Source organism: Coturnix japonica, chromosome 3 (assembly GCF_054131305.1).
Source record: "Coturnix japonica strain WE chromosome 3, WE-NBRP24, whole genome shotgun sequence".
NCBI classification, from domain to species: Eukaryota; Metazoa; Chordata; class Aves; order Galliformes; family Phasianidae; genus Coturnix; species Coturnix japonica.
In genome coordinates, this window is record NC_140665.1 from 16782987 (window position 1) to 16808741 (window position 25755).

General features: G+C 40.4%; 1 protein-coding gene across 10 annotated transcripts in view; it reads left to right on the plus strand.

Annotated features, from left to right (window-relative positions):
- Positions 1-25755, plus strand: part of TTBK1 (tau tubulin kinase 1) — an 88906-nt gene that overhangs the window by 27754 nt on the left and 35397 nt on the right. For 9 of the 10 annotated variants that reach the window (XM_085541110.1, XM_085541114.1, XM_085541109.1 and 6 more), the window contains 6 exons: positions 4510-4583; positions 6934-7074; positions 8283-8387; positions 18067-18132; positions 20476-20568; positions 21287-21412. In XM_085541110.1, coding sequence (XP_085397236.1) covers positions 4510-4583; positions 6934-7074; positions 8283-8387; positions 18067-18132; positions 20476-20568; positions 21287-21412 — 605 coding nt within the window. Of the gene's footprint in view, positions 1-4509; positions 4584-6933; positions 7075-8282; positions 8388-13857; positions 13940-18066; positions 18133-20475; positions 20569-21286; positions 21413-25755 lie in introns of those variants that run through there. The other variant, XM_085541113.1, reaches the window with a different exon arrangement.

Genomic DNA, 25755 nt, shown 5'->3' on the forward strand with positions numbered 1-25755 from the left:
AGTGTGTGGTTTGGGAACTTTGCTTTGGGCTAACTTTAACCAGTCTCTTGGTCTGAAAAGCCCTTTTCATCACCGTCCCCCATAGAGAGGTAATTTGATGCTGTCAGGGGGACCAGTTGTTGATGCGCACTCTGTTTCCTTTACAATTTGGGAACTACTTGGTATGCATCTATAATGGACCTTCTGGATATTTTTCTTCAAAAATAAGTTTACATGACCCACACCCGCTCTGTGAATTGATGCATGGCATCATTTGAGGCCTTAGGGGAGTTTGCTTTAAAAGAACAGGATTCTGAGATTCCTGTTCTTTGGAATCGTGAAGGAGGTAAAAATGGGATTGCTTTGTTACTTAGCACTTAGAAGTGATAGAACTCCTTCTGGAAGAGAAGTTTTTCCATATGTTCCATACTTTTTAACCCTTCGGGATGTAGGCAAAGTGTCATGAAAGTGATCAGAGGGCTGGAGCACCTCTGCTATGAAGAAAGGCTGAGAGAACTGGGTTTGTTCAGCCTGGAAAAGAGAAAGCTTTGGGAAGACGTCATTGCAGCATTCCAGTATTTTAAAGGAGCTTATAAGCAGGAGGGAGTTTTGTTTGTTTTGTTTTGGTTTTTTTGCAAGGTCTTATAGTGATAGGACAAGACTGAATGGTTTTAAAGTAGAAGTGGGAGATGTTAGGAAAGAATTACTTACTCAGAGAATGGCGAGACCCTGGCACTGCTCTCCATAGAGGCTGTGAGTGCCCCATCCCTGGAGGCGCTCCAGGCCAGGTTGGATGAGGCCCTGGGCAGCCTGAATGGGTGGTGGGCAGCCCTGCCCATGGCTGGGGGCTGGGGCTGGGAGGGCTTTAAGGTCCCTTCTAACTCAAACCATTATTTGATAGACAGAAAACGGTCTGCTCTCTCTATGATGATTTTTCCCACATTGGAGCTTTGTTGTGGTGCAGAATTAAACTAGTAAAGGGGCATCTTTGAAATACTGTCCTGACTCTTTGGAGTTAATCGGAACGTAATGGCTGTGTTAAAAGAGCTGTAGCAAAGCTTTTGAACTGCTGGGCCCAGGCTATCTCACTGTCAGTCTGGCTTTCATGGGCACTGTTCCTGTTCACCCACCACAGGATTTGATTTTTTTTCCTAGTGTGAGGGCTCTGCATGCTTGTCTTTGACCTCACTTGTCAGCCAGATATTTCTAAGCTCGGCTCAGTGTGACATGTTCTTTGTAAAGCCCTTCTTCTCAGTGTAACCAATCTCATTGCGTAGAACTCTGATTAATTTTATTCTGCAGTGCAGAGATCTTCTGCATATTGAATAGCTGTGCAAGATGCAGCCTGGTCACAGGCATTGTAGTTTTTGACTGCTTGATTTTATTACAGAAGACAATGAAGCAATTCTGTGTTGCTTGTTCCCCATTTACTGCCAGGAATCGGACAGGTAAGAATTCAGTATTAAGAAAAGGGAACAAAAGGGATCTAATTTTTTTCTTTTCTTGTTTGCCAGTCCCAATCCCTTCCTTGTCCATGTGTGACTTGCTCTTGTAAAATGGTGTCTTTACTTCTTGCAACTCAGTTTTTTACTTTCATAGGCACTTTTCATGTTTCTACAGCATCTTGCTAGGCAGGTATAAGCATGCTATCTGTCAAGGCAGGAAAGCAAGGTAAAGAACCCTTGGAAGGTGTTAAGCTACCACAGGGAGGCAGATTCATATACCTGAAGTAGCTTTAGCCTTTCTGCCAAGCACATTTTGCCATATGAGGAAGCCCTATGGGTGTTTGAATGAACTGGCATTTGTGTCTCGTGATTCTCTTGGTATCACAGGAGTGGGGGCAGCCATGAGATGGAGAAATGAGAAGCTAACATACACTTTTTTTGAGGTTCTGTTGAGTTCTTGTGCCTTCACTTTTCTGCCTTGCCTTGTTTCTGCTTTTGGAGTAGGAGGTGATGACCATCCTTCTTTAAATATGTCCATTAGTTCATTCATCTATTATGGAGGCAATAGTAAGGCTAAGCCCACTGATGAAATTCTAGTTGATTACTGTTGAAAAACACAATTACATAGACCTGACTTTCAGTACTGGGTTTGTTTTCTTTTATGTTCAAAACTTCCTGTCTCTGAGCTGACAGAGAATATAATGTAATGAATGTTTACCATGATATTGGTAAGTTTAAATATTAACTTTTTTTCTTGTTTTAATTGTGTATCTATGCTGTGAGATATATATATACACAATAATATATACACAATATATATACACAATATATATACACAAATAAATATATATATCCTATGGTGGAAGGGCTTTCCTCTTGTCATTATTTCATACATTACGACATGGTTATTGAGTATGATTTTTGAGTTCCTTTGGAACAGGGATGGTGATGGTGAAGGCCATTTCATTGCCTGGAATATTTATATTTCTTACCCCATAGTGTATAAGAGAATGTGTATGCTGACTTTAATTTATAAGCAACAGCAGAAAAAAAGCACATTTCTTTATGGGTGAACGTTAAAGCACTTTGTTAATTTAATTCTTAGTGGAAATGAATGCATGGTTCTGTCTGGCAATTAGTGCAGTAAAATGAGTGCAAGGATACTTGTACTAAATGTGGCTTATACTTTTTTTTTCTTCTCTGAATTAAAGTATGCTTTGCTGTTCTCTGTGCTATGATCTTCATGCTTGTGGAGGGCACGTGTGAGGGAAGAAGGCTATTTCCTTTTGCCTTAAAGGAAAACATAACAGCTCCATCATCTTGATTGCTCAGTAGGGTTTTAACATGATTGGTTTTGTGTGCTGCATAATTTTCATCAGCTGTAGGACTGATCTGCAGGAATCCCAAAGTCATAACTGACTCTCATCCTCCATCTGCTACTTCAGCATGGCATGGACTCCTCTGAGAGAGCAAACAGTTACATCCTAGTGTCTTCTCCAGCTGGAAAATGAGTAAAGGCATCCGAAACCCAAAGGGCTTTATGCTGTAAGCACTTATCCTATCTATGTGACCAGCTGGCTGTATATATGCTGCCTCTAAATGTGGCCTGCTTTCTCTACACTCTTATGTTCCTTTTGTTTCATGCAGGAATTGGCACAGAAATATGTTATCAGCATAGATATGCACATAGTTCTCAACGATAAACAATTACAAATGCAAGTATTTATTCTTTAGAATGTTGTGATCCAGAAAATAATGGTATTATGAAGCAAACTGGTTTATAAGAAAGAGAGATGCTCAGGGATACAGCTGAAATCTGAAGCAGCCATACAGCGTTAGTAGAGATGTATCTTAAGTTACAGTCAAGTGTATCAAACAGTAGCATTCTGTTCCTCTGAAATGACTGGTTCGAGTGGCTAAGTTCTCACTGTTAGAGGATTATTTTTTCACGTCCTGGTCTGTAGTTCTAGAGCGATAAAAAGTACGTAGTGCACTTGCTGGGAGTGCTACACAATCATTTAAAACAATAAAAGCAAGTAAAAATTGTAATAATTTACCCTTTCTACCACACAGTAGCTTCCACTGCCATCAAAACAATCACTGTTTTGATTCTTGCCTCAGTAGCCATCTCCTTGTGCTCTGAAAGGCAAACCAAAGCAAAGTGTAACTTGCAGCGTGTAAATGTATGAGGTGCTCTAGGCCAGGTTGGGTGGGACCCTGGGCAGCCTGAGCTGGTGGGAGACAGCCCAGTTCATGGCATAGGGCTGGAACTAGATCACCTTTATATCTCTTCAAATCCATTATGGGACGTGATCTGAAACCACAACTTCCGCTCTGTCAGGAACACACAGTGTTGTATTTTGAATATGGGTCCTTTCTGGTGTCACTTGATAAAATGTAAATGCTGCAGCAGCACTTCGGTGCTATAGGAAATGTGTGGTGGCTGGTTTGTTTTGATTTTGCCAGAGAGAATTGTATTTTAACTATATACCAGAACATGACATGTATTTCTTCTTTTATTATAAAATTGCCTTTAACAACTTTTATGTTCTAATAGTTTTTCACATGCATTTTTCTTTTTCCAGTGTTGCTAACAACTAAAATTAGGGTTTGCTTATGCACCGAAGTAGCGTTAGTTTAGCTGTTTCATGGGAAGTAATCTAATAGGGCAAGTGTAGTAGTAGGTGTGTGTATATCAATATTAACTGGGTGAAGTTGATGTAACAAGCTTAAGCACTGCCGGTGAACCTGTGGAACCACAGCTGCATGTGCTACTTATGTTTTAGTTCAGAGGCTGTGGTGTTACATGGGTATGGTGTTGGTATCAACTGCAGTTAGGCACGTTCCTAGTTGTGCCCTGCAGCATCAGTTTGAGGATTCATGGTGCTGATTTCCACTTGTAGTTTACTTGTGCAGTGTCAGTGCTTTCTTGAGATATGGGACTGGGAAGTAGAAATATAATCTGTTCTGCAGAGCTCTCTGCCTGATGCTGCTTCAGGTTACCAGACTTATTAGAAACCATTTACCTAAAATTGTTCATATGGTTGTAGTCTCATATTCTCTGTATGTTTCTGTTTCTTTGCAGGGAAGGATCATGTTTGCAGATTTATTGGCTGTGGAAGAAATGAAAAATTTAATTATGTGGTCATGCAACTTCAGGTGAGTTCTGTGCTTCTCTTTTTATTCTGTCCCACAGTGGTGGCATCACAAGGAAGGATTTACAGTGAGAGGATAAAGTCAAGCACTGGTAGAAAGCACGTGGACCAGGAGACACTGTGAAGGGGCTGCTGTGATATCCCTTGAGAGATCTCCAGTTGTCAAGATGTGCTAAGATATTTCATAGGTCCACTTCTCTGTCTAATGTGGCTTCATGACAATTTTCTGAGGAAAGCTCCCAATTCAGAATGTTTGCTGGAGCTGCCTACAGAGCATTACAACAGTGGCAACTGTTTGAAATATCTCCTGCTGGGCTGTGATAGAAAATTCAGAATATGTTTTGTACTGAAGCTCAAGTGTGGTAAGAGCCATTGGTTTCATACCAGTTGCTCAATCTTCTCATAGAAAGAATGTTCTCTCTTTTGTTTCTACCAACCTCAGCAGTAGCTTGGCTTCTGCTGTGGAAGTATTTTCTCCTGTTGGAGCAACATTCATACTGAGTCAACCTGTGTGGTAAATATTTGGGTAGTTAGCATGTGCTCACCATGCTGCTAGACAGCCACTTACTTCTGGTTCAAAGGGAATGCTTTTGAACTAAAGCTGCTTTTTATTTATTTATTCATTCATTTTGACACAGTTGCCTTGCAAGCTATCCCATTTCAGCACCAGTCATAAGTTTTGGCAGGGAACTTGTCCTAACTCTTTTGTAGTTTGTATGTTCAGGGTTTTGCTATACAAAGCACTGTGTGATTATACCATATAGCCCACCTGTCCCCTGAGGAACTTACAGCTCCTGTTGTGTTTCTTTATGTATTAGCTGGGTGATGGTGCATGCTGAAATGAAAAAGGTGAATTAGTAACACAAAGTAAGCTGCTGCATAACCTGGAAGGTTATTTTTAGTTAGTGTCTAAGAAACCTGACAGGGAAAAGAAAGACCTAATGTCAGTTCAGAAACTCAGACACTTTAGGATAATGATGACAAATCTGTGCTGCCTCTAATGAACGACCACAGAAATTATGAGACAGGAAAGAAGGGGGAAAAAAAAAAAGGCTAGGCTACTACTCTAGTGATTTTGTCATTCACATTAAGGAACAAACCTGGACCAGTTGCTTGGCTGTCTATATATATTAGCTGGTCTGTGTCAAGAGTGACTGGTTGTGGGACCAGACTCTTGGAAGCAAGATGGATTAAACCAATTTGAAGGACTAATCTTAAAATGAAGAGCCAGTTGCAGTTGACTCCTTCATGTCTCTTGAGCTTATTTACTTGGGAACTGAAAATGGGTGGATGAATATGTCATGGGTGGATGTCATTTCGCTGGTTTGGAGAGCAATCTGTGCTTTCTTATCAAACGTTTGTTGTCTGTTACTTATGTTCTGTTGTGGATTTTGTTAGAATACATCTGGACTCACAGTGTAAGCATTTATGTCTTTGTAGAAATGGAATCAACTGGCTCTATAGTAAAGTGATATTGACTGTGTCCATATAACTTATTCTTGATATATGCTTTCTGAAATAGCAGACTTTCATTTCCAGTGGCTTTGAGCTGTTGGTATCTGCATTAGCTCTGTGGATTACAGGGGTACTCTGCCATAGAAGAGACTCATTTTAAAACCTTCTTTCTCTTTGTAAATCAGAAGTATATGCAAAACTGATGTGACAGGGATCAAAGTACACATTATTCTGGCATTTAGATTGCCCTATTTTATTTTATTTTTTTCTAATTGTCTTTATTTTCATGCTGTGCTGGTAGATTTTTTTTATTTTTTTTAAATTGTATAATTTACAAGTATCTTTTTAGTCAGTGGATCCCTTCCTAGTTTGAAGCACAATTATTTTGATAGACAGCCCTTCCCATTGCGGCATTGCCACAACAATGCTGACTTGAACTTGAGCCAGCCAGTTAGTGCTGGGGAATTTGTGATGAAACCACTTGTCCAAGTCGTTACAGATAGCTTCATGACCTGTTTACCATACTTGTGCTGCTTTCATCTTTATCTGACTCAGAAAAAAAGCCCAAGATTGTTCTCAATTCAGCTTCTATGTAGCTCTCTCTTAACAGTACGGAGATGCTGGGCTTATGCAGTCAGAGACAGTGCTGTCCCTGCCCTGTATTTCTGAAATAACAGATCAGCTGACTTCCCAGATACCGACTTTTTGTCAGCTAATACATCACATAAGTTAAAATGAAGTATTTGAAGACCACATTGAAAAAATAAAGGAAGCATGAGGTGAGCATTTGTCTGGTTAGCATTTCTGCTTTTTGGGGATGCATAGTAGACCTTGCAGCTGTGCAATGCTATGTTTTATTTTGATAGTTTAAACATTAAATGTTGCATTGATTGTTTCAGGGCCGAAATCTTGCAGATCTCAGAAGAAGTCAGCCTCGAGGGACCTTTACACTGAGCACAACGCTACGATTAGGCAAACAGATTCTGGAGTCAATAGAAGCCATTCACTCTGTGGGATTCCTGCATCGTGACATCAAACCTGTACGTTATGTTGAAAATTTGCCTTTTGCTGATATGTCTATCTGTTATGCTTGAGTCGATAAAGGTAGCTTAATGGACTGAACATGGACGTATTTTAGTGGACGCATTTAGATCCCCTTGCACACTACAACTGTTTAACATGAAGGCTATTTCCCTTAAGTACAAAATGAGAATTATATTATTCTTTTAAGTGCATAGCAAACTAATTTTTATTGACAGAGGCCAATTCATGGTGGATTAGTAGCTGTCTGTCATACTTTTTCCAGTCAAAATCATCCAAGGAAGCAATCTAATGTTGAATAATCATCTTGGAGCCCAACCAATTACTACTATAAAAGAAATTCAGAAAGGATATCTTGTACTACAACCCATTACTCAAATAAATGCTATTTCACTAACTAAATAATCCTTGTCATCTTTGGAAATGCAGCTGTAGTGTTGGTCCTCCATGTGCCTTGGTGAGGCACAATAATTCCAAGCCAGTCTTCTTTGATCTCACAAACTCTTGACCAGAACAGTTTTTGGTATATCATCTGTATGATGATCTTTCTTGTTCAGTTTTCTGCTTTGAAAATCAACTGGTTTTGGATGATCTGATTCATCTGAAAAGTTAACTGACTAGTTGCTAGTGACTGGCCAGCTTTAGCAGCTTTCATCTGTGGTTAAGGATATAACTTTATGATGAGAGTAACTGCTCAACTTCCCTGCTGTTAATTTGTTTACTAAGAACCAAATCTAGTGTTTCTCAGATGTCTGAATTCAGATAAATTTAAATATGTGATAAGGTGTGTAGGGAGTTTTGTAGTTGGAGCTGGAGAATGCATACCAGCAGCTGAGCTATGAAGACAAGTTAAGCATTTGTCTATGGTAGTTCTAGCCTGTTATGCAAGTTATGGAGCTCTCACTGCAGAGCTATAGGTGCTAAATGTAGCTCTTTTTCACAGCAGCTGTAATTTGGCTAAGCTAATGGGATTTTTAGTTATTTTGAGATTCCATAGTCACTCAGCTGCAAAATGAACTTATTAAATGGCAGTGGTTCTCCAGTCATATTTAAGATGTATCATGAGATGTATGTTATAATTCCTCCCTTACGGTTTCATTTAAAGTGTTTGGGGGGAAAAGATAAAGGTTTTGTCAATAAATGGCTACTCTTAGGTAAGTTGCTGTTGCCAAAGTGATTTTGTTCTTTAAACTTTCTTCTTGTCTAGTCCAATTTTGCCATGGGCCGGTTACCTTCAACATACAGGAAATGCTACATGTTAGACTTCGGCCTGGCCCGTCAGTATACCAACACCACTGGTGAAGTCAGGCCAGTAAGTACATTTCAAGCAATTTTTTTCCAGTTCTGCTGTTGTTTAGGCAAAGAAAAACTTTTGCTAGTCTGTTGGTTTTGTTGTTAGTATACTCGAATGTTACACTGAACATACTGGATTTCATTTCCTACAAGGTGAGAAGCAGCATGCAAATTTGAATGAGTTAGCAGTTGAAGAAAAGGGTGTTTGCTATTGTTTCATGAGATGCATGGCTTTTATTTTTTTTTTTTTTTTTTCCTTCAGGATAAATGTGTATTCCACAGGCTAAGAATACTTACTGAGCAAGCAAAGAGGGTGAGCTCAATGTTGGCCATGTAACTTCTGTAGCATCAGAGGTCTGGCCTGCTTTAGGTCTCTAGGTATGTGATGTGGGGAACCATGTTGATGGATTCGTAAAGTCTTTCATGGAGAAAAAAGAAAAGGCAATTTATAGACTGTTGTAATCTCTGAGGCTGTTTCCTATAGACCATAATGGTGATGACGTACTTGTCTGGCTCTGGTTTTGAGTCTATTACCCCTTGTTCAGATTTCTAAGCAGCAATATTTCAGCATGCCTGACCGAAGAGGAGGTAACAGCAGAGAATATAAGTTGCACTGCCTAGTGTGTGTGCTACCTTTGATCTTTTTAAAAGCACCATAATATCTGGGTTCAATCACAAGAGTGCAGTAAGCTTCAGATGCTCTAGTTACCCCAGCAAGCAGCAATCAGAACATTCCTAGATTCATTTTGGAACACAGTGCAGGCTTGGAGAGTTCAGACAATCTCCCTGTTTATCATCATAGGCTGATACCCTTCTGGTCTCCTTATCTTTTCCATGTGCAAGATATTAGTTGTTCTGGAAACTGTTAGCAGCGTGAGAGGTAAATTCAGAGACTCTGTAATGCAGGATATGGCTGGGGAGTACAAAGAAAGGAAAGACAGAGATTGTACCCAGAGAGTGGTGGTCAGTGGCTCAGTGTCTGGATGGAGATCATTAACTAGGGGCATCCATCGGGGTCAGTACTTGGACTGATGCTCTTTAACGTCTCTATCAATGATATTGACAGTGGGACTGAGTGCGCACTAAGCAAGTTTTCAGATGATAGCATGCTGTATGGTGTTGTTGATGGGACCAAGGGATGGGATGCCATTCAGAGAGCTTGTCAGCCACTCAGAAAGCCAGCAATTCCAAGGAGCAAAATCCCCTGCAAAGTTGTACTGATGTTTCTTTTAATTTTGTATGTGCATTTCACTGCTTGCCAAACACTGGCTTTTTTTTTTTAATATCAAAAGACAAGGAACCCCATGGTAGGCAGATAAGATAGGCTGTTAATGAAAACGTCTGGGCTTGATTTTGGAGAGATTAGTTGAAACTCTGAGGTAGAATCATTTGTGCTCTCCATAATCTTCAATGATTTCCTCCATCTTCTAGCTTTCTAGACCCTCTAAATACCTTATGTAGAATACTAATTTCAGCACAGTCTCTACTCATTGCACAGATTTGCTTTCATGGGAATGGTCTCATACCTCTATCAGTTGTCTATTGCCAGATCTTGCAAAATCTACAGTACAGAGTCTGTAGGAACTTGCATTATATTATAGACAACAAAAGATTGGAGCCAGGAGGTGTGTAAGGAAGCATCAGCAACATTTTATCTTCCCTGTTAGCAATTAGAGGATTTCAGTTGTTCTCAGCAGCTGCATTGCTTAATATTTCTCTAAGGGTTGTAGAAGTCATTGTTTGATGGTTACTGCTTTGGACAGGTAGAGCAGATGTGCATCAGCCATTTGTTATCCACTGTGTGCTGAGAACTTTTTAGGGCCTTTCTGGAGGCTGTTACTTTGGCTGCCATCAGCATTTCTGGCATCTGTATCACATTCATCAGCCTGGTTAGCAGGAGGGACTCCGGCTATTATGATAAGCAGGACAGACTACCAGTGCAAAAAACATAACATGTTCTGGAGGGTTTTGTTTTCAAACGACTGTGAGGATGGACGAATGAAGGGAAACAGGGACAGCTGACAAGTCTGCTCAAGACCATGGTGACTTCCTTATTGTTCCAGCCCCTAACAGCCATTCTCTCCTGTATGAAAGGTGGCGAATACTGATTAAAATCTAAATATTTTAAAAACATTTAAATGTTCGAAAAATTGAGATAATTAAAAAACAAAAAAAAAAACAATGGAGGTATTCCATTTTTTTTGCACTCTCCCATGAAAATGTGTATTTTGGGATGAATCCCAAGAGAATCCATAACAAATTTGACATTAGAGGATACTAAGACCTTTTGTATGAATCTAACTATTGTTTCCTGTATATCCGGCCTTCTGCTGTGGTTGAGACAGACACAAGAGCAGTCTTATTTATTGCAGTGTCCCATTTGTACAAGTAACCTTTGCCATGCAGCAGTGAACTGTAAGCACTTACTGCTGATGTGTAGCTTAGGACAACCAAGCTAAGCAGCTAGAGAATGGATTGAAAGGTTGCTTTTCCTTGCACTTCTGCCAAAGGTGTGCAAGGGAAAAAAAAACAACAGAATCTTGCTTTCATTTTTATAGCAGAATATATTTAATCTGGAGAAGTGGGGCTGAGTATTAGCCTGGAGGGTTATAAACATGAATGCTGTTATGCAGATGATGTGATGAACAGCATATGCTTGTATAGCAGAGGTGTGCAGAGTCGTGAAGGACTTTTGTGCTAATGTAGGTTGGTTTATGGACAATAACCTCTTGATCATTACTGGTCTTTGTTCAGGTCTGTTTGGTTCACCACTAAGTGCTATACGGACAGTATTATACATTTCCTCTATGTGTGATGCCCCGCTTTCAGAAACATAACCTGTGGTGCCACAGGCATAAATTGAAAGCGATGGGAGATTTTAGCAACTTGATCTTCATTATTACACTGAAAATACAGGAGAGGAGATGCTGCTCTGTTTTTCTCTAGGAGCCTCTCCCCTGTTTGCAGGATCTGACACTGGGTTGTTATGCTCGGCAAGCAGATTTTTTTAGCTTAGTCAGCTGCAGCCCATTGATTAGATCTCTTTCTCCTCATGGCTCAGACTGCACTGCAGCAGTTTGCAGTGCCTTGCTGAAAATACCGTGTGTGTGAGGGTGGTTCTGTGATTCAGTGGGCAGAGAGAAGAGATGGTAGGCAGGACAATGCAGAGCCTGTTTATATGAGCATGATGAAGGCTGCAGAAATGCATCCACTAATTAAGAGTATGTCCAAATATCTGTGCGGTATTAAAAATAAACTTCACTGCAGTGAACAAGGTTTTAGAAGTATGGTACTTTTTTCTAATGAGTGGTTTTCCTTCCTTCTAGAAAATGAGTTATTTCATAATACAAAAGAGATTAATTCCTACATCCTAAGGCCCCAAATATTCAAGCATAAAAGCCCAGTAGATTTCATACTTAATTTTTCTTGAAGCATGTAAGATGTAATGTTACTGTTACTGGTAAGATTAGCATTTTTGCAGTAGAATAAAACAGATTTCTGGAGCTGTAGTACTCAGCACTGCATTAGCCCAGGAAGAGAGAAAATTTGTCTTCAACTTTGTATTGTATAAAGGATAATTGCAGAAAACGCTGGCAGCCCAGCGCTGTCACGTTAATTCATAAAGAGATGGGAGGAAGGAGAAAAGTGGACCTATGTCTAAAAATATTGCACATTTAATGTATTATAAAAGTGCAGTTTCTGTGGGAATGGGTTAGTTATAGAGCATTACTGAACATTAGAACTAAAGAACGTTTCAGGTAATTATGTAAAGGTTCTTGTTACTCTTGTTGTTGGAGTACCAAACTTGGAGTTCAGAAGGGAGATTGTGTTGTTTTAAATCATTACAACTACAGAAAATCAGTGCGGTTTAAGTGTATCAGAAGCAGACTAGCTGATAGATTTCCAAGTGGATTGACATGCTGATAATCTTGTACTTTGTCCATTACAAATGGCTGTTTCTTTGCTTTCTTCACTTGGAAGCCCTGGTGCAGGAAGCATGACCTCAGATCACCTATATCAGGTTGCTGATGATTTTTTTCCCCCATGTAGCAGGTCTCTAGTTAGAGCTCTTATGTTAAAGGGCTGGGCGGAAGGAAGCACAACTCAGGCTCAAATGCCATATATGCCTGAAGGGAGCTGTGATCCCATTTTCCATTTCCGAGTGCCTGTACTGCCAAGCTGCAGGGGAGTTGTGGTACCTCTAAATGTGTCATTCCTTCTGATTGGTGCTGCCCCACCTGAAGTTCTGAACGTTCTTCTTACTGGTCTACAGAAAGAGGAAAGGAAAGCTATTACTGTGTTCAGTGGTCAGGGAACAGGGGCAAGTGAATTTGAGTTTGATTTTCAGGTCAAGTCTTCTGTACATCAGGTAAGTGCATTTGCTGCCAGGTAAAAGAGCATCTGTCACACACTTACTCTCTCTGTGGTAAAATATTAAATTATTCCATGCAAAATGGATCCATTTCAACATAAATATTGTTAGTTTTGCATCTTAAGCACCTTGGAGTTTAGGGGTACAAGTGCACTCTGGAAGGAGGGAAGTACCCTTTCGATGGGTTGTTTTCTGTTGGAATATGCAACTCTCAGTCATGGTTTTTCTTCACTTTACTGAGTTGTGTTTTAAGGTACTATAAGCTCTTGCCTCTGATCAAAGTGGTCCTAGCATTTTCATACTATGCAAATCAGACCTTAAAATAAAGTGTCTCCACACAAGGCCTAAAAGCAACACCAACATTCATTCTGTCCTCTTACAAACCACTGTTCTGCTTCTCACTACATCCAGCAGAGATCTAGCATTCTAGATGGAGTGCTGCTGCAAGCCTGGGGAAGGGGAAGTTGCCTCAAGTTGACAGCTTTAAAACCTGTGACACTAGCAAACCAGTGATAGTAAGAACACTGGTGAGGGGAGGAAAAAATGGTGGTGGCTGCAGAAATAACTGGGAAGTTTGGGTGGAAATTCATACATAATCAGGCAAGGGGATTTTTCTTCAATTATAGAAAATTAGGAACTAATATTGGAGCTTGCACTGGATGAGAAGGGTATGAGACATGTTAAGGGCAAACCTCCATGCTGGTTACTGTGTCTGTTTGTGGGAAGAGTGGAGGTTTAGGTTATCAGATAATTTTAGGAAGGAAAATCACAGTAGGACTGTATGACTGGCCTGTGGTTAGGCTTTATGCATCTCTGCTCTTTAATTTGTATTTTATACTTATGATTGGGAATAATCAGGGAGAAGTTACTCTCTAGAGGGACCCCTCTCACCACTTAAAGAGCTCTCATAAACCACACCCAAAGTTCTGTGTCTAACTGGAACCACACACACCATGGGGGCAGCAGCCATGGGAGGATGCTGGGGAATGACAACAGCTAAACAGGACGCCCAGGTTTCTGAATGGATGCAATATTAAATTGTTTTTTTAATTTGCTTTTTCCTCATTTTGTTGGTTTTTTTTATCATGTTTTTCTTTGGGTTTCTCTCTGTTTTACAGTTCTTTTGAGCTCTTCTTTTGAGGCTGTGTTTGATGCGTTGGCTTCCCATCCGCTGCTCGTAACCATCTCTGCTATGAGTTGTGAGTGAGCCATCATCATGCTTCTGGGTTTTCATTTTGTTTTGCTCTTTTGTTGTATATGGAAGTCTGAATTACACCTGGTTTTATTTTTTTTCCCTCATGATATGTTTGCTTTTCAGCAGGATCATGACAGCTATCTACACGTGCTGCAGAGACCTAGAGAGCGCTTGAGGTTTTGCTTAAGGGGTCGGCAGATGGGTGGTGCCAGAGACTGTGGTTTTGTCACTCTTGTGGTTTCAGAGGCAAGGGGAGGGGAGTTCTCTCATCTGACACTTTTGACTCCAGATTTCCCTGTTTATTCATTTCTAAGTCTCTGGGGTCAAACTATGCTGCTGTCATTAATGATTCTGCAGTGTACTACTGTTTAAATTAACAACTCAAAATGTATGCAAAAGATGCGGAATTTGACTCCACAGTAGATTTGGAGATACAAATCCCTTGTCTCCTTTTAGACCTAGCTGATGGAAGCAGAGAACCCCTTGTACTCACTAGGATGTTTTGTTTATTGAAAGTTTCCTCTTACTTTTTCTTCTCGCTCCAGCTTTTTCAGTGAGTTATTTTAGTCCAAGATACATCTCCAAGTGCTTCCTGTGATCTGTGACGCTTCCTCTCTTCAATTAGCCCCTTCACTTTGGTCTGCACTAACTTTCCTTTGTTTTCTTACTGCTGGAAATCCCTTTCTTATATCTGTGACTGATTAACTGATCCTAGATGACAGCAGTCCTGCCAGAGGCAAAGGTGGTGGGTCTGGGGAGGAACCAGTAGTCATGTTCTGTTAGAGTACCACAGGAGTAATAAACAGCAGGAGGAAAGTATTGGCATCCAAATTTAAGTTATTAGGAATGGAGATGGAGACTAGGGCCTTCAAAGTTAGCAAAATAGAGAACAATGAGACAAGAGAAAGTTTTAATGCCTAGGAAGAAAGGTAGTGTAAGGAGCAAATGTTCAAGTTCATGATGAAATAGGAACATTCCTGAATTAAAGGGAGCATATACAAGAAAGGTAGATTTCATTTGAAAAAGAAGGGAAACAGTGTTGGCCCTTGTAATACAACTGGTCAGAAGAGTTTGAAATGCAGAATGAGGAAATGCTCATGGGTGCAAAACAGGACACAATTTGGGAAAATGTACCTGCTTTATACACGGGTCACTCTGAAGTAATGTCTCCTATTTATTTGCATCATGCAGACTTATATGTCAGACACAGTGTGTCTTATGGCAACAAAATGTAGTGAGATATTGGTGGGAATATTCAGCTTGTACCGCCATACCAGCAATATCTGCCTCTGGTGTTGTGGGACAAAGTAATAAAATAGGAGACATTACTTTTAGAGCAGCCCTCATACGTGATTCTGTCAATTGTTTGTGTTGTAGTACATTGCCAATATATTGAAAGGAACAGAGTATAATTTTTTTCTCTGTGCTACCAGACTAATATATTCTCCCAAGCTAAAACTCATTTTAAACCTAACTTCTGAGACAATGCAATATACTTCATATCTCTGTCATCTCCCTGACGGCTCTGTGTAATAAATTACTCTTGTGCACAATCTGAATTCAGGAGACATACTTTATCATGAATAATGTTTTTCATAGTAATACTGATGTGGAAAAAAATAAAAAAAGAAATATTCAGCTTGTTAGCTTTTTATTTTCTTATTATTTGGGGGATTTTTAGCAGTTATGCTATACATGATTCCATAGTCTGTTAGAACTTGTAGGATTTCAGTTATGTGTCTGATGTGGACAGCTCTGGACAGCTGGGATTCTTTATCCAGGCTGTTCTTCACTGCTGGGCAATGTAGTGGTGAGATGTATTATTTTTATTTAAACAGGAAGAGGTGAGCTACAGAAAGAAATCAGAAGAGTTAATGTTGATGAAGTCAGAAGAGAAGTCAGCAGTTGGGTATGCAGCATGAGCTACAGTGAGCTCTGGCAGGAGCACTTACCATCTGGATGGAATATAAGTTATCTCCTATTTCCATAGTCATGGAAAGGTTTAATTGCAGTCAAAAGACAAAACTAATTGTCTCGTGACTGGCAGGGTTAAGTACGGAGGGAAAGCCTTTTGGAGGAAAAAGCTGTTAACGTACATAACGTTTATCTATTTTGTTCAAAGTTCTAAATGTCCTGTCAAAACAATTGCAAAGTCTTGCAGTGATCTCCTGCAGGCAGCAAATCAGAGAGGACTGGGGAGAGAGCTTATTGGATTCAGCTGCAGGTCTGGCTTGTGGACTATTTCATAGTGGTTGTTGAGCAGAAGCTTGGTTAAATGATGGGTGAGCGTTTGTTTCCATTCTGAAAGCAAACAAACCTGCAGACTGCCTAGGAGCTGGTTTTGGAATAGATCTAATTAAAGAGAGTACTCTGTCACAAACAGTAAGTATTGATCTAAGAAATATTTTTAGAGATATTGCCAGCCATACTGAAATCAGGATGTGATACTTGGCTCCATGAATATGGATCTACATTTGATATCTGAGGATATCTAAATAGGGATAGAACATAAAAGACAGTCTCTCCTGTGCTGCAGAGATTGAACAATGTTTGTTCTGAAAGTATCACAGATTACACACAGGAATTGATCATAACTTACTGTTATTTTATGGCTCATGAAAAGTTTCCATTCGCAATGGCAAGGAGGAATGAATATCCTCTTGAGGACAACTGTCCTGTAGAGGTCCACTATGGTAATGAGTGATTCCAACATACTGTTCCAGTGGCAAGCATTCTGCTTTTCAGAAGCTTGTATTGGTGATTCGGTGAACACTGAAAGGTATTTTGCAGTAATTTGTCAGTAGGCATCCAAAATGTGTGCTCTGGGAGGAAAGAGATATATGGTCCTGAAAATAATATCTTGAACATTACCAATGCTAAATAAGTAGTTTATAGCTCAAGCTGTTGTGCTGCAGGATTATATGCTGTGTTAAGCGTGTGGCACAAGCATATGGCTTCTCCTTGTGAAATATGACTTTTTGTTTGGAGTTGCTGTAACTGCAGAGCTGCATTATGCATGCTATTCAGGTGCATGTCAGCAGCATGGTGTTGGTGAACTTGTTTAAACCATGCTCCAATTTTTACTCTTTGTGAGAGTATGGAAATGTAGAGCTTCCCTATAACCAGAAGGAAGTAATTGAATTGTAATCAAACTGGCATAATCATCCTAAATTAAAGTACGGTTTTAGGCTTCACTCTGAAAGCATAGGCACAGGTGAAAAACAAAGAGAAATCAACTGACCTAAGTGGGACAGCTCGTCCTAACAGAGTGGTTATTAGCATGCTCAGATTTCAGCAGGAAGAGCATCACAATTTTCAGTGCTTAGTGTATTGCTGAAGCTTAGCCTTAGGGTGCCTGGGCCTGGTTTTGCCACATGAATTTTGGAAGCTCTGCTGCAAACTCTGGTCCTTCTAGCTAAGCTGAAAGGATTTGCTGGATTTCATTATTTAAATGCAGTTTTTTTCCAGAATAAAGGAAGTCAGGCTGTGTAAGGTAGTGTCCTTGTAGAGGCAACATTGGAAAGAGTTGGGGGTGTTGCTCAGCCCCTCCAGCTCCGAATGAAAGTCAGAGGAGGACTGCCTTCTTCCCATGGTACCATTATCAAGCCTTCACCTCACAGAGGACATGAAAATCAAGAGAATCAGAGCAAGAAAAACTAAATGTAGTGGGGAGAAACTGGTGAGGAGTGTAAAAAGAAAAAAATCATGTTGGCAGACACTGTCAGCAACGTTCTACATATGTCAGGGGATTCCTGTTCTTGTCCTGAGCAAGGCTGCCCTCAAACTTTGCTTTGCTGTTGTTATTCTGACTCAGTTTTGCACTTGCATTTCTTTACTAGCTTTTTTCCTTGACCTGGGGTTTAAAAGGGAAGTTGTGCTCCTGGAAAATATTCTTATCTCTTTCTAGGCTACTGCTGTTCTAAACTATCCCTGTTATGACTTTTCCTTCTGCATAAAATAAGCTTTGATGGAAATGCAGAATTTGAGAGTGCTTCATAGGTAGCTGCTAGGGCAGATGAGAGCTTTGTATCCCTTGGGTCCATAAGATCAATATCTAAGTTCTCAGCAGTTAGCTGTGTGTAGGATTTAGTAATCTGCTCTCTCTGAGATGTTTCTGTTGTTTCCCTTCAGCCTCGCAACGTTGCTGGTTTTCGAGGAACGGTCCGTTATGCTTCAGTGAATGCACATAAAAACCGAGTGAGTATTTCTGGGTTATAAAGGGTTAAGCACAGGTTTGTTTCTCCTCAGGAACATTGTCCTCAGGAACAGAGGTTTAAAAGCTGTGACTTCTGCTTCGTAGCCTGCATAAGTAAATCATCTGAATTCCATTAGGTTGTCAAGGCTGTTTTCTGTAAAATCAAAATTACAATTCAGTTATTGAATCCTCTCAAGTTGGTAAACTTCATAATTTTCATTATTGCATTGGACGCTGATTAATAGGAAAAAACTCCCACTGTTGCAGTTATCAGTGTTACCTTACAGCCTGCTCACTAATTTCCAGCACAATTCGACTGTGAGACGAGTGCCAAGTCCTCGCATCCATTTTTCCCCTGGAATTTGGGATCTTAGCAGCATGCCCTCAGGTGGAAAGCTACTTAGTGGAACTCCAATTTACCATTTTTTTTCCCCCCTGAAGATAGCCATTATTTCCAGAGTATCTGGCATGTTTCATTCTGAACGCTTCCAGAAGTCTCATCCACCATTCTTCTCAAAACACTCTTATCCTATGTCAGTAATGCTTCCTGTGTAGACAGCGAACTGTAAGTCCTCTGGTACTGCTGCAAAGTGCTTGCCAGATGAGAATTATCTGCCCTCCTGTCTAATATCCAGGTTGCTTGGAGTCTTGTTATAACAGATTGAGTCAATGGCTCAGCCATTTGTAAGCCTATAATAAATATATCTAGCAGGATGCTGTTACCTAAAGAATGTTTTTTTCACCTCATCCTCTGCCCTTGTCATAAGCACCATATTCCCATCCTTTTTCCCATACTGATTCTTGCGCTTGTTGGACCCATCTGTAAGCCTATTAAACTTTCATATGGAGGAGTACTTCCTATACCTTCCTATACATACGTATACATGTACAAGCACACATGTGTATATAAAAACATGGGGGAATAAAATCCAGCACAACCCTACCGCTTTAGTTTTCTGCTTGCAAAGGGGTTCTACAAGTGCCTGAGCTGGTGCAATCTAAAGTATGTCATCTCTGTGGTATGTAATCTTTCCTGATTCTCGCTTTTCTAGTATGTGATGGAAAGTATTTGTGATAGAGGGCCATACTGAAAACAAAGCTTCCCATAATTAGAAAATAAATAAAGATAAAGCCAAATAATTTACTCCAGGCTCCTGGGGAATGTGATTCTTCAGATTCCTTTCATATGCTAGGGAATTCTATTCCTACTTGCAAAGTACTTCTGTAATTAGCATGGCCCGGTGATCACTATTCTTACAGTCTCTTTGTAGCTACCTGTAAATTCCTTAAGTTTGAAAATGAGGGAAGGAATCTGCTTGCAGCTGAACTTTCAGAAAAGCTTTAGCAAAAACAGTTGTTTTTTTTTTTCTGAGAACAGGACTTAAAAATCCAAATTACATTACTTCTGAAACACCGTCCTTCTGGTAAGGAACAAAGGTCTGAGTTGTGGTAAACTTCAGACTCGTGTTAATTATGCTTTCTTCTGTCCCTTGGCAGTTGTCTGAACGTGGCTTTATTAAAAACGAGTCTGTAGGGTGAGCTGTGACATATGAGGAAGATTCAGGTTCTTTTATGAAAAGAAGTTACTGGCTATAAGCTGTCATTCATTACCAAAGGTAGAGAGTGTGATATAGGGTGGGCAGTTGAATGCCTTAATGAAGTCCTTCTGTTTTCTAGTGGATACCGATAAAACCAAAGTGTAATTTTTGTATAAGCTGGATAGTGCCAGCTGTAGCCTGCATCAGCTGAAGTTATATTTAGATGCAAAAATTGCTGCTTAATGCTTGCTATTCTGAGAAATCATATTCTGGATATTGTATGTTGAGTGCCAAAAACAAATTCATGTGCTTTGTGTTTCGATTTCCCATTTGCTAGGCCAGGATGAGGATGATATGGGGAGAATCTTTGAATTATTGTGATGATTATGAGAGCTTTTAAAAAGCCCTTGAGTAAATGCTGTCTTGTGAAGAGTTTGGATGGTACTTTACTTAAGAACAGTGATCAAGAAGACTTTCTCTGCACTGTTTTCTTTATGTAGGTTGTTCTATATCCTGTTAATAGATACCCCCTATGCTAAGTGAAGGAGAGTCCTTTGGAAAACTGTTCCCAGATGTATTCAAAAGTAAAACAAATGAGGTTATTCAGGTGACCGTGTTGATACTGCCCAGTTTAGTAAATGCTTGATTTTGCATCATAAATCTTTAATTTGGCTTCTTTTATCATGTAATGGGAAGTATGACTTCTCTCCCTGCTTTTTAAAATGAGGTAGTTCATCTGGAGAGCACATCTGGACCACTGAGCAGCATGGAACTTTGCTCCTCAGTCTTCGTCTCTCTTTTCTCCAGGAGATGGGTAGACATGATGATCTGTGGTCCCTCTTCTACATGTTGGTGGAGTTTGCAGTTGGTCAGCTTCCATGGAGAAAGATCAAAGATAAGGTAAGAAACTTAGCACCTGTGCTCAAGACGGGGTGCTACCTTTTTGTTAATATTACTCTTGTTATTCCTATTTTTCAGCTTAGTGATGCTTTTTGCTGAAGTAAAGCCAGAGCCTGATTTTCATCAGGTCTTGCTGCAGGATGCTAACCTGCTTTTGTGTTCTGTCACACTCCACAGAGTGGAGTTTGCCTTATTTGGGATGGACGTTGTTAATCATATTGGATCAAGCAATCCTGAGTTTGTTCTTGCAAAGCAAATAACAAAAGTGACAAGGCTGAATATGAGCTGTCTTTTTTACAAAAAATAAAAATAAAAATCAGAGCCTCTAGAAAGGAGGAAGGATAACTCTGGCATGGAATGCAAGCCAAGGGGAAATTGCAACTGGGAAATTGAGTAACTGTTCATGTTACAACGAAAATAACTCATGCTTGAGAACCAAGTCCCTGGAAAGAAATATGTTACTTGTGCAGAAGGTTCTGCTAAGGGACAACTTCTGAAGGGTATTTCTGGCTTAGGATCCTCCTTTGGCCCTTTCCTGCAGTGATCTACCTCCCTGTGCCAGGGGCATCAAATCAGAAGTGTCTGGACAAAATGCTGTTTCTACGAATCAGCTGTTCCAGGAATCACAAGACTGGATAGTGTTTCAGGAATTTTAAGTCAGAGGAAGTATGAATATGACGCAATGATTCTTGGCTCTGAGATATTTTATGTTTTCCAGGAGCAAGTTGGCATGATAAAAGAAAAGTATGAACATCGAATGCTGTTAAAACACATGCCTTCAGAGTTCCACCTTTTTCTGGATCATATTGCAAGCCTAGACTACTTCACCAAGCCAGACTATCAGGTAGGAGCCTGTCTTTGTTACCATGCTAATGCATGGCACACTGCATTGGAATTTGCTTTTTCTATTTTTTTCTACACATATGCTTATATCTGACTGATGAACACCTTTCCTAGAACCAGGAGGAAAGGATTCTTCAGTTCTGTGCCATTCTTCAGTGTCTTAAAAGTTTCTTCTCCTTCTTGCCCACCCAGCCCAAAATAATCCCTTAACTCCAAAACAGAAAGCTCTTCCCAAAGCAGCAGTTCTCATTAAAACACAAAGGTTGGGTTGTGAGATACTCCAAGCATGGCAAAATTTTAGTGCAGCTTGGCAAAGTTTGCAAAGAGCCTGTGCCAACAGCTGAATGGTGCATACCAACTTGTTCAGCATAGCAACCACAACTCTTTTCTTTTTTTGAGGTTTATTTGGGAATTAAAAACAGATACCTTGTGGATGGTACAGTGGAAGTGTAACATCCTCAGCTGAGGTGTGGAGCTGGAGAGGGGTGATGGTGGACTGTGAGCAGAAGCTGAGGAAGATCAGAGAAGGAATCTTTAGATCAGAGAAGGAAGGGCAAGAGGAGATCTAATTGCTAATTTCTGCTATTGTAGAAGGCTGTAGGGAGAAGAGAGGAAGAGAGGCAGACTTTTCTTAGAGGCATACAGCAAGAGGCAGCAAGCACAAGTTACATCTAGGGATACTGGGGTTAGTTCTGAGGGAGAGATCAGAATGAGGGTTGTTATATATGGATCAGATACCTAGAGAATCTTCATCCTTAGAGATTTCCAAAAGTCAACTGAACCAAGACCCCGAGGCACCAGATCTGACTTTGTAATTAGCTCTGGTTTGAGCAGGTGGCTGGCTTAGTGATCTTCAAAGCTCCTTTTGAACCTATGTCTTCCTATCATTCTGTTCCAGCGTAAAATAATTATACTGTATTGAAAAGCCATCCTTGAAAGAGAAATGAAAGGGGATTTTTCCAGACAATTTTAGTGCACTACAAATCACGAACAGCTTTTTCTCAGTTGGGGATTTGTCTTGGAGCTGTGAATTGCCTCTTTGCCCTCAGCTTCTTGCAGGTGCAGTTCTGGGAGGAAGCCTACAAAAAGAACTCTCCACAAAAATCTGGCACCTGCAGCTCATCACTAAACAGTGATTCTTCTATCCGGACTGGAGGTGTAATCCAGCCAGCAATTTCTCCAGACATTTCAGCTTCAGAAATGTCCTTTACTTTCTTTTATCTGGTTTTATTACTGAGAAAAATTTAGAAGTGTTTCAGATGGCATCTGAATTTGATGCCAGTAGCAGGCTCTCAAAGAAGTTAAGGAAATGAGGGAAAGATGTCTATTCAGATAGGGAGTCATGGTTTATTTAAAATATGGAATGATCATAAATAAGGAAACAGAATAAAATCTGTGTGAATATAAGTTAAAGTTACAGTTTCTCTCCTTAGCTTTTGAATATATTTCAATGTAAGGTGTACATACTAATCACCAGGTGAGGATCAGGATTCCAAAGGCTGTCCAATAGCTGAACAGGTTTGATGTTGTAGCTCTTCAGTTCTGGTCGGTCTCCAAGTTAGTCTCTGAGAGGAAGTTCTGTGAAAGTCCAGCTGCTTTGATTGGAGATGATGTTTTTCTGGCTTTGTAGCATGTCTCCAGCAGTCCTGGATGTTGGAAGATAATAAAAGAAAGAACATTCAGTGATGTTTTTTTCCAGAAAACTCTCCAAGCTTGAGGATAAGGAACTTTTGAGGCTTAAGAGTCAACCCATCCAAATATGTCTGTTTCTTGTAGTCCTCAATGAATCTGTGTTCCATCAACTTGTCCTGTCTCATCCCAAACTTATGTAAACCTTTAGCATCCACCATGTTGTGTGACAGAAAGGATCCACGGTTTAAGTGCTTTCAGAATGAAGGGTTACTTCCCTCTGCTTGTTCTAAACTTGCCACCTGCTAGTTGCAAGTGCCTTTTTAAAGACACTTTACATTGTGGACATAACTGTGAGCACTGGATCCCTTCCTCCTCTCCCAGGTCTTAAAGACCTCCATGTCGTAGCTCTGCGATTACTCTTGTGCCCACTCTGAAGGATTCAAAACTGTTCAGTTGCACAGAAGAAAACCTTTCCACACCTTTGATCCTTCTCCAAATCTTTTCTAATTGTACATATTTGAGGTGGGAAATTGCCAGCATTGCATGTTGAAGATGTACATAGCCCACGCAGTGATAAACTCAGTTATGATGTTCTATTCCATTCCTAAGCCTTTCTTACATTCTGTCTGTTTGATCCAGTGTCAGTGCGGTTTTGATGCCTCCCATCTCCTGTACCAAGTAAAGCTTTTGCAGTAGCATGCAGAATCCTGGTAGAATCCTTTCTCTCATCTCCATCATTTTGTAGTGGGGAATGATGCATAAACTCTGCGTGTGAGCTTCGAATTACCAGATCATTCTGTCTGCTCCCTCCTCTGTCACTGTCTGGAAGCTGATGTATTGTCTCTGCCTCTTCCTGATGTATGTCTTCCGGCTTTACAGAATGCTGCATGTCATAGGATGCTTTTGGCTTTATTAAGAAGCCAAGCCAAACATGGATGTAAGAGCCATATTGGGTCGGTTCCTCTTTTCTTGACCCTCTGTAACTGAAGAGAGATGCATGGATGGGGCTTGACTGCTGCTGTGAGCTCCTTGCTCTCAGTGGTCCATTCTGTGAAGTCTACAGTCTTTTCCTTCAGCTTAGCTGCTCTCAGCATCTGGAATCGTCTATGTGGGCAAATGCCAGCAGGAAGGGAAGGGGAGGGTGGTAAAATACACCTATAGCCCTCACCATCATCCTGCAGCACACATGAAGGAAAAAGCAACTGCATCTGTGATTTGTGGATGATTTTTATCATCATCACAGGAAAGATGTTTCAGGGGTGGAAGGCTATGTGGATATTTCATATCAGTGATCCTTGCCTTTTTTTTCCCATACCATCCCTCTCCATATTGTTGGGTTTTTTATTGGGGGGGGGGAGAAATGAAAAAAGAAAAAAAGAGAAACTTCCACTACTTGCCTCTTGGCTGTATTTGACTCTCGCAACCACCTCTTAACCTGACTTCTGGCTTTCTGTCTATGTGAATTCTTCTAGTTCTGTAATTCGCCTCCCCATACCTTTGTCCCTATGTATTTCTTTCTCTGTGTGTTAGCCAACATATTTATTTCCCTTTGCTTTAACCACACTTATGTCTTTTCCCCTTCAAGCTCTGAGTGCTGTCTGCACCTCCAGACCATGCACTTAGGCAACTGCTTCCACACACAGATCAAAATCCTCTTTTCATGCACCCAGCACTAACTATAATTCTTACCATTTGCTATTTTAGCACCTAGCCAGGGAACCTTTCTCACCTTGAAGGGAAATGTTGTCACATTTGAGTTCTTGTGGGGAAGTTCTGCCCTGCTTTAGCTGGGCCTGGCTGAAGAGGGAGCCTCAGGTTAGAGCACTCTGTCATCTGAGGTATACAAAGTGCAGCTGAGAGCCCTCTCCCACTGTCCATGTTTCTTATACAGCCTGGCAGAGTGCTAGATCCAACTGAGAAAATGTCCTCTAAGGACAGCATCTGCAGAAGCCCTCAGGTAGGAAACAACTGCTATGGTCATGGAGAGGACCGGTCTCAGATGGAGACCGCTGCTTTCTCCTTCTGTCTGTTCATTATATACAGTCTGTTGTGACTGTATGGTAAATACAGATTGCAGGCTGAGATATACATCCGTTCAAAAGTGAATTTTTTCTCTGAGCACTGGAGAAAGGTCCAATTAAATTTGCAATTGCCTCAGTGAGAACATCCAGGAATGGGGTGAAAGTCTGTCAACAAAGATGGAGGTAGTCAGGAAAAGCAACTTTCATTGTTGACTTCTCTCTGATCATCTGACTTTAAAACTGTATCTGTTTTCAAAGTTAGCAATATTTTGAGTAGGTATTGCAATAGGTAATTGTCAGGAAAGCTTCTCAGATGAATAAACAGTTAACAAGTGAGAAGTGAAAAGCCATTTAAAGGAGTGTGCTGGTGTAATCAACAGAGCCCTGGGTTTAAACCAGGTTCTTCCAGATGGTCAGAAAATCATTTGGAAAAGAGAGTAAATACCAAAGGGATGAACGTCACTTATGCATACCAGTAAGTTGTGCTAAATAACAAAGAAAATCTGTTGACTTAATGGAAATGAATGGCTAAGAAAATAGCAGGGGAAAATCAATGTAGGTAAATGTCTCATATTGTGTATGTAGAAAAGGAACCTGACTCTGAACTCTGTGACAGGCTTCATCTTAGCATTAGAATAGACTGCTCTGTGAGAGCTTATATTCAGTGCTCAGTAACACTCAGAGAGCAAAC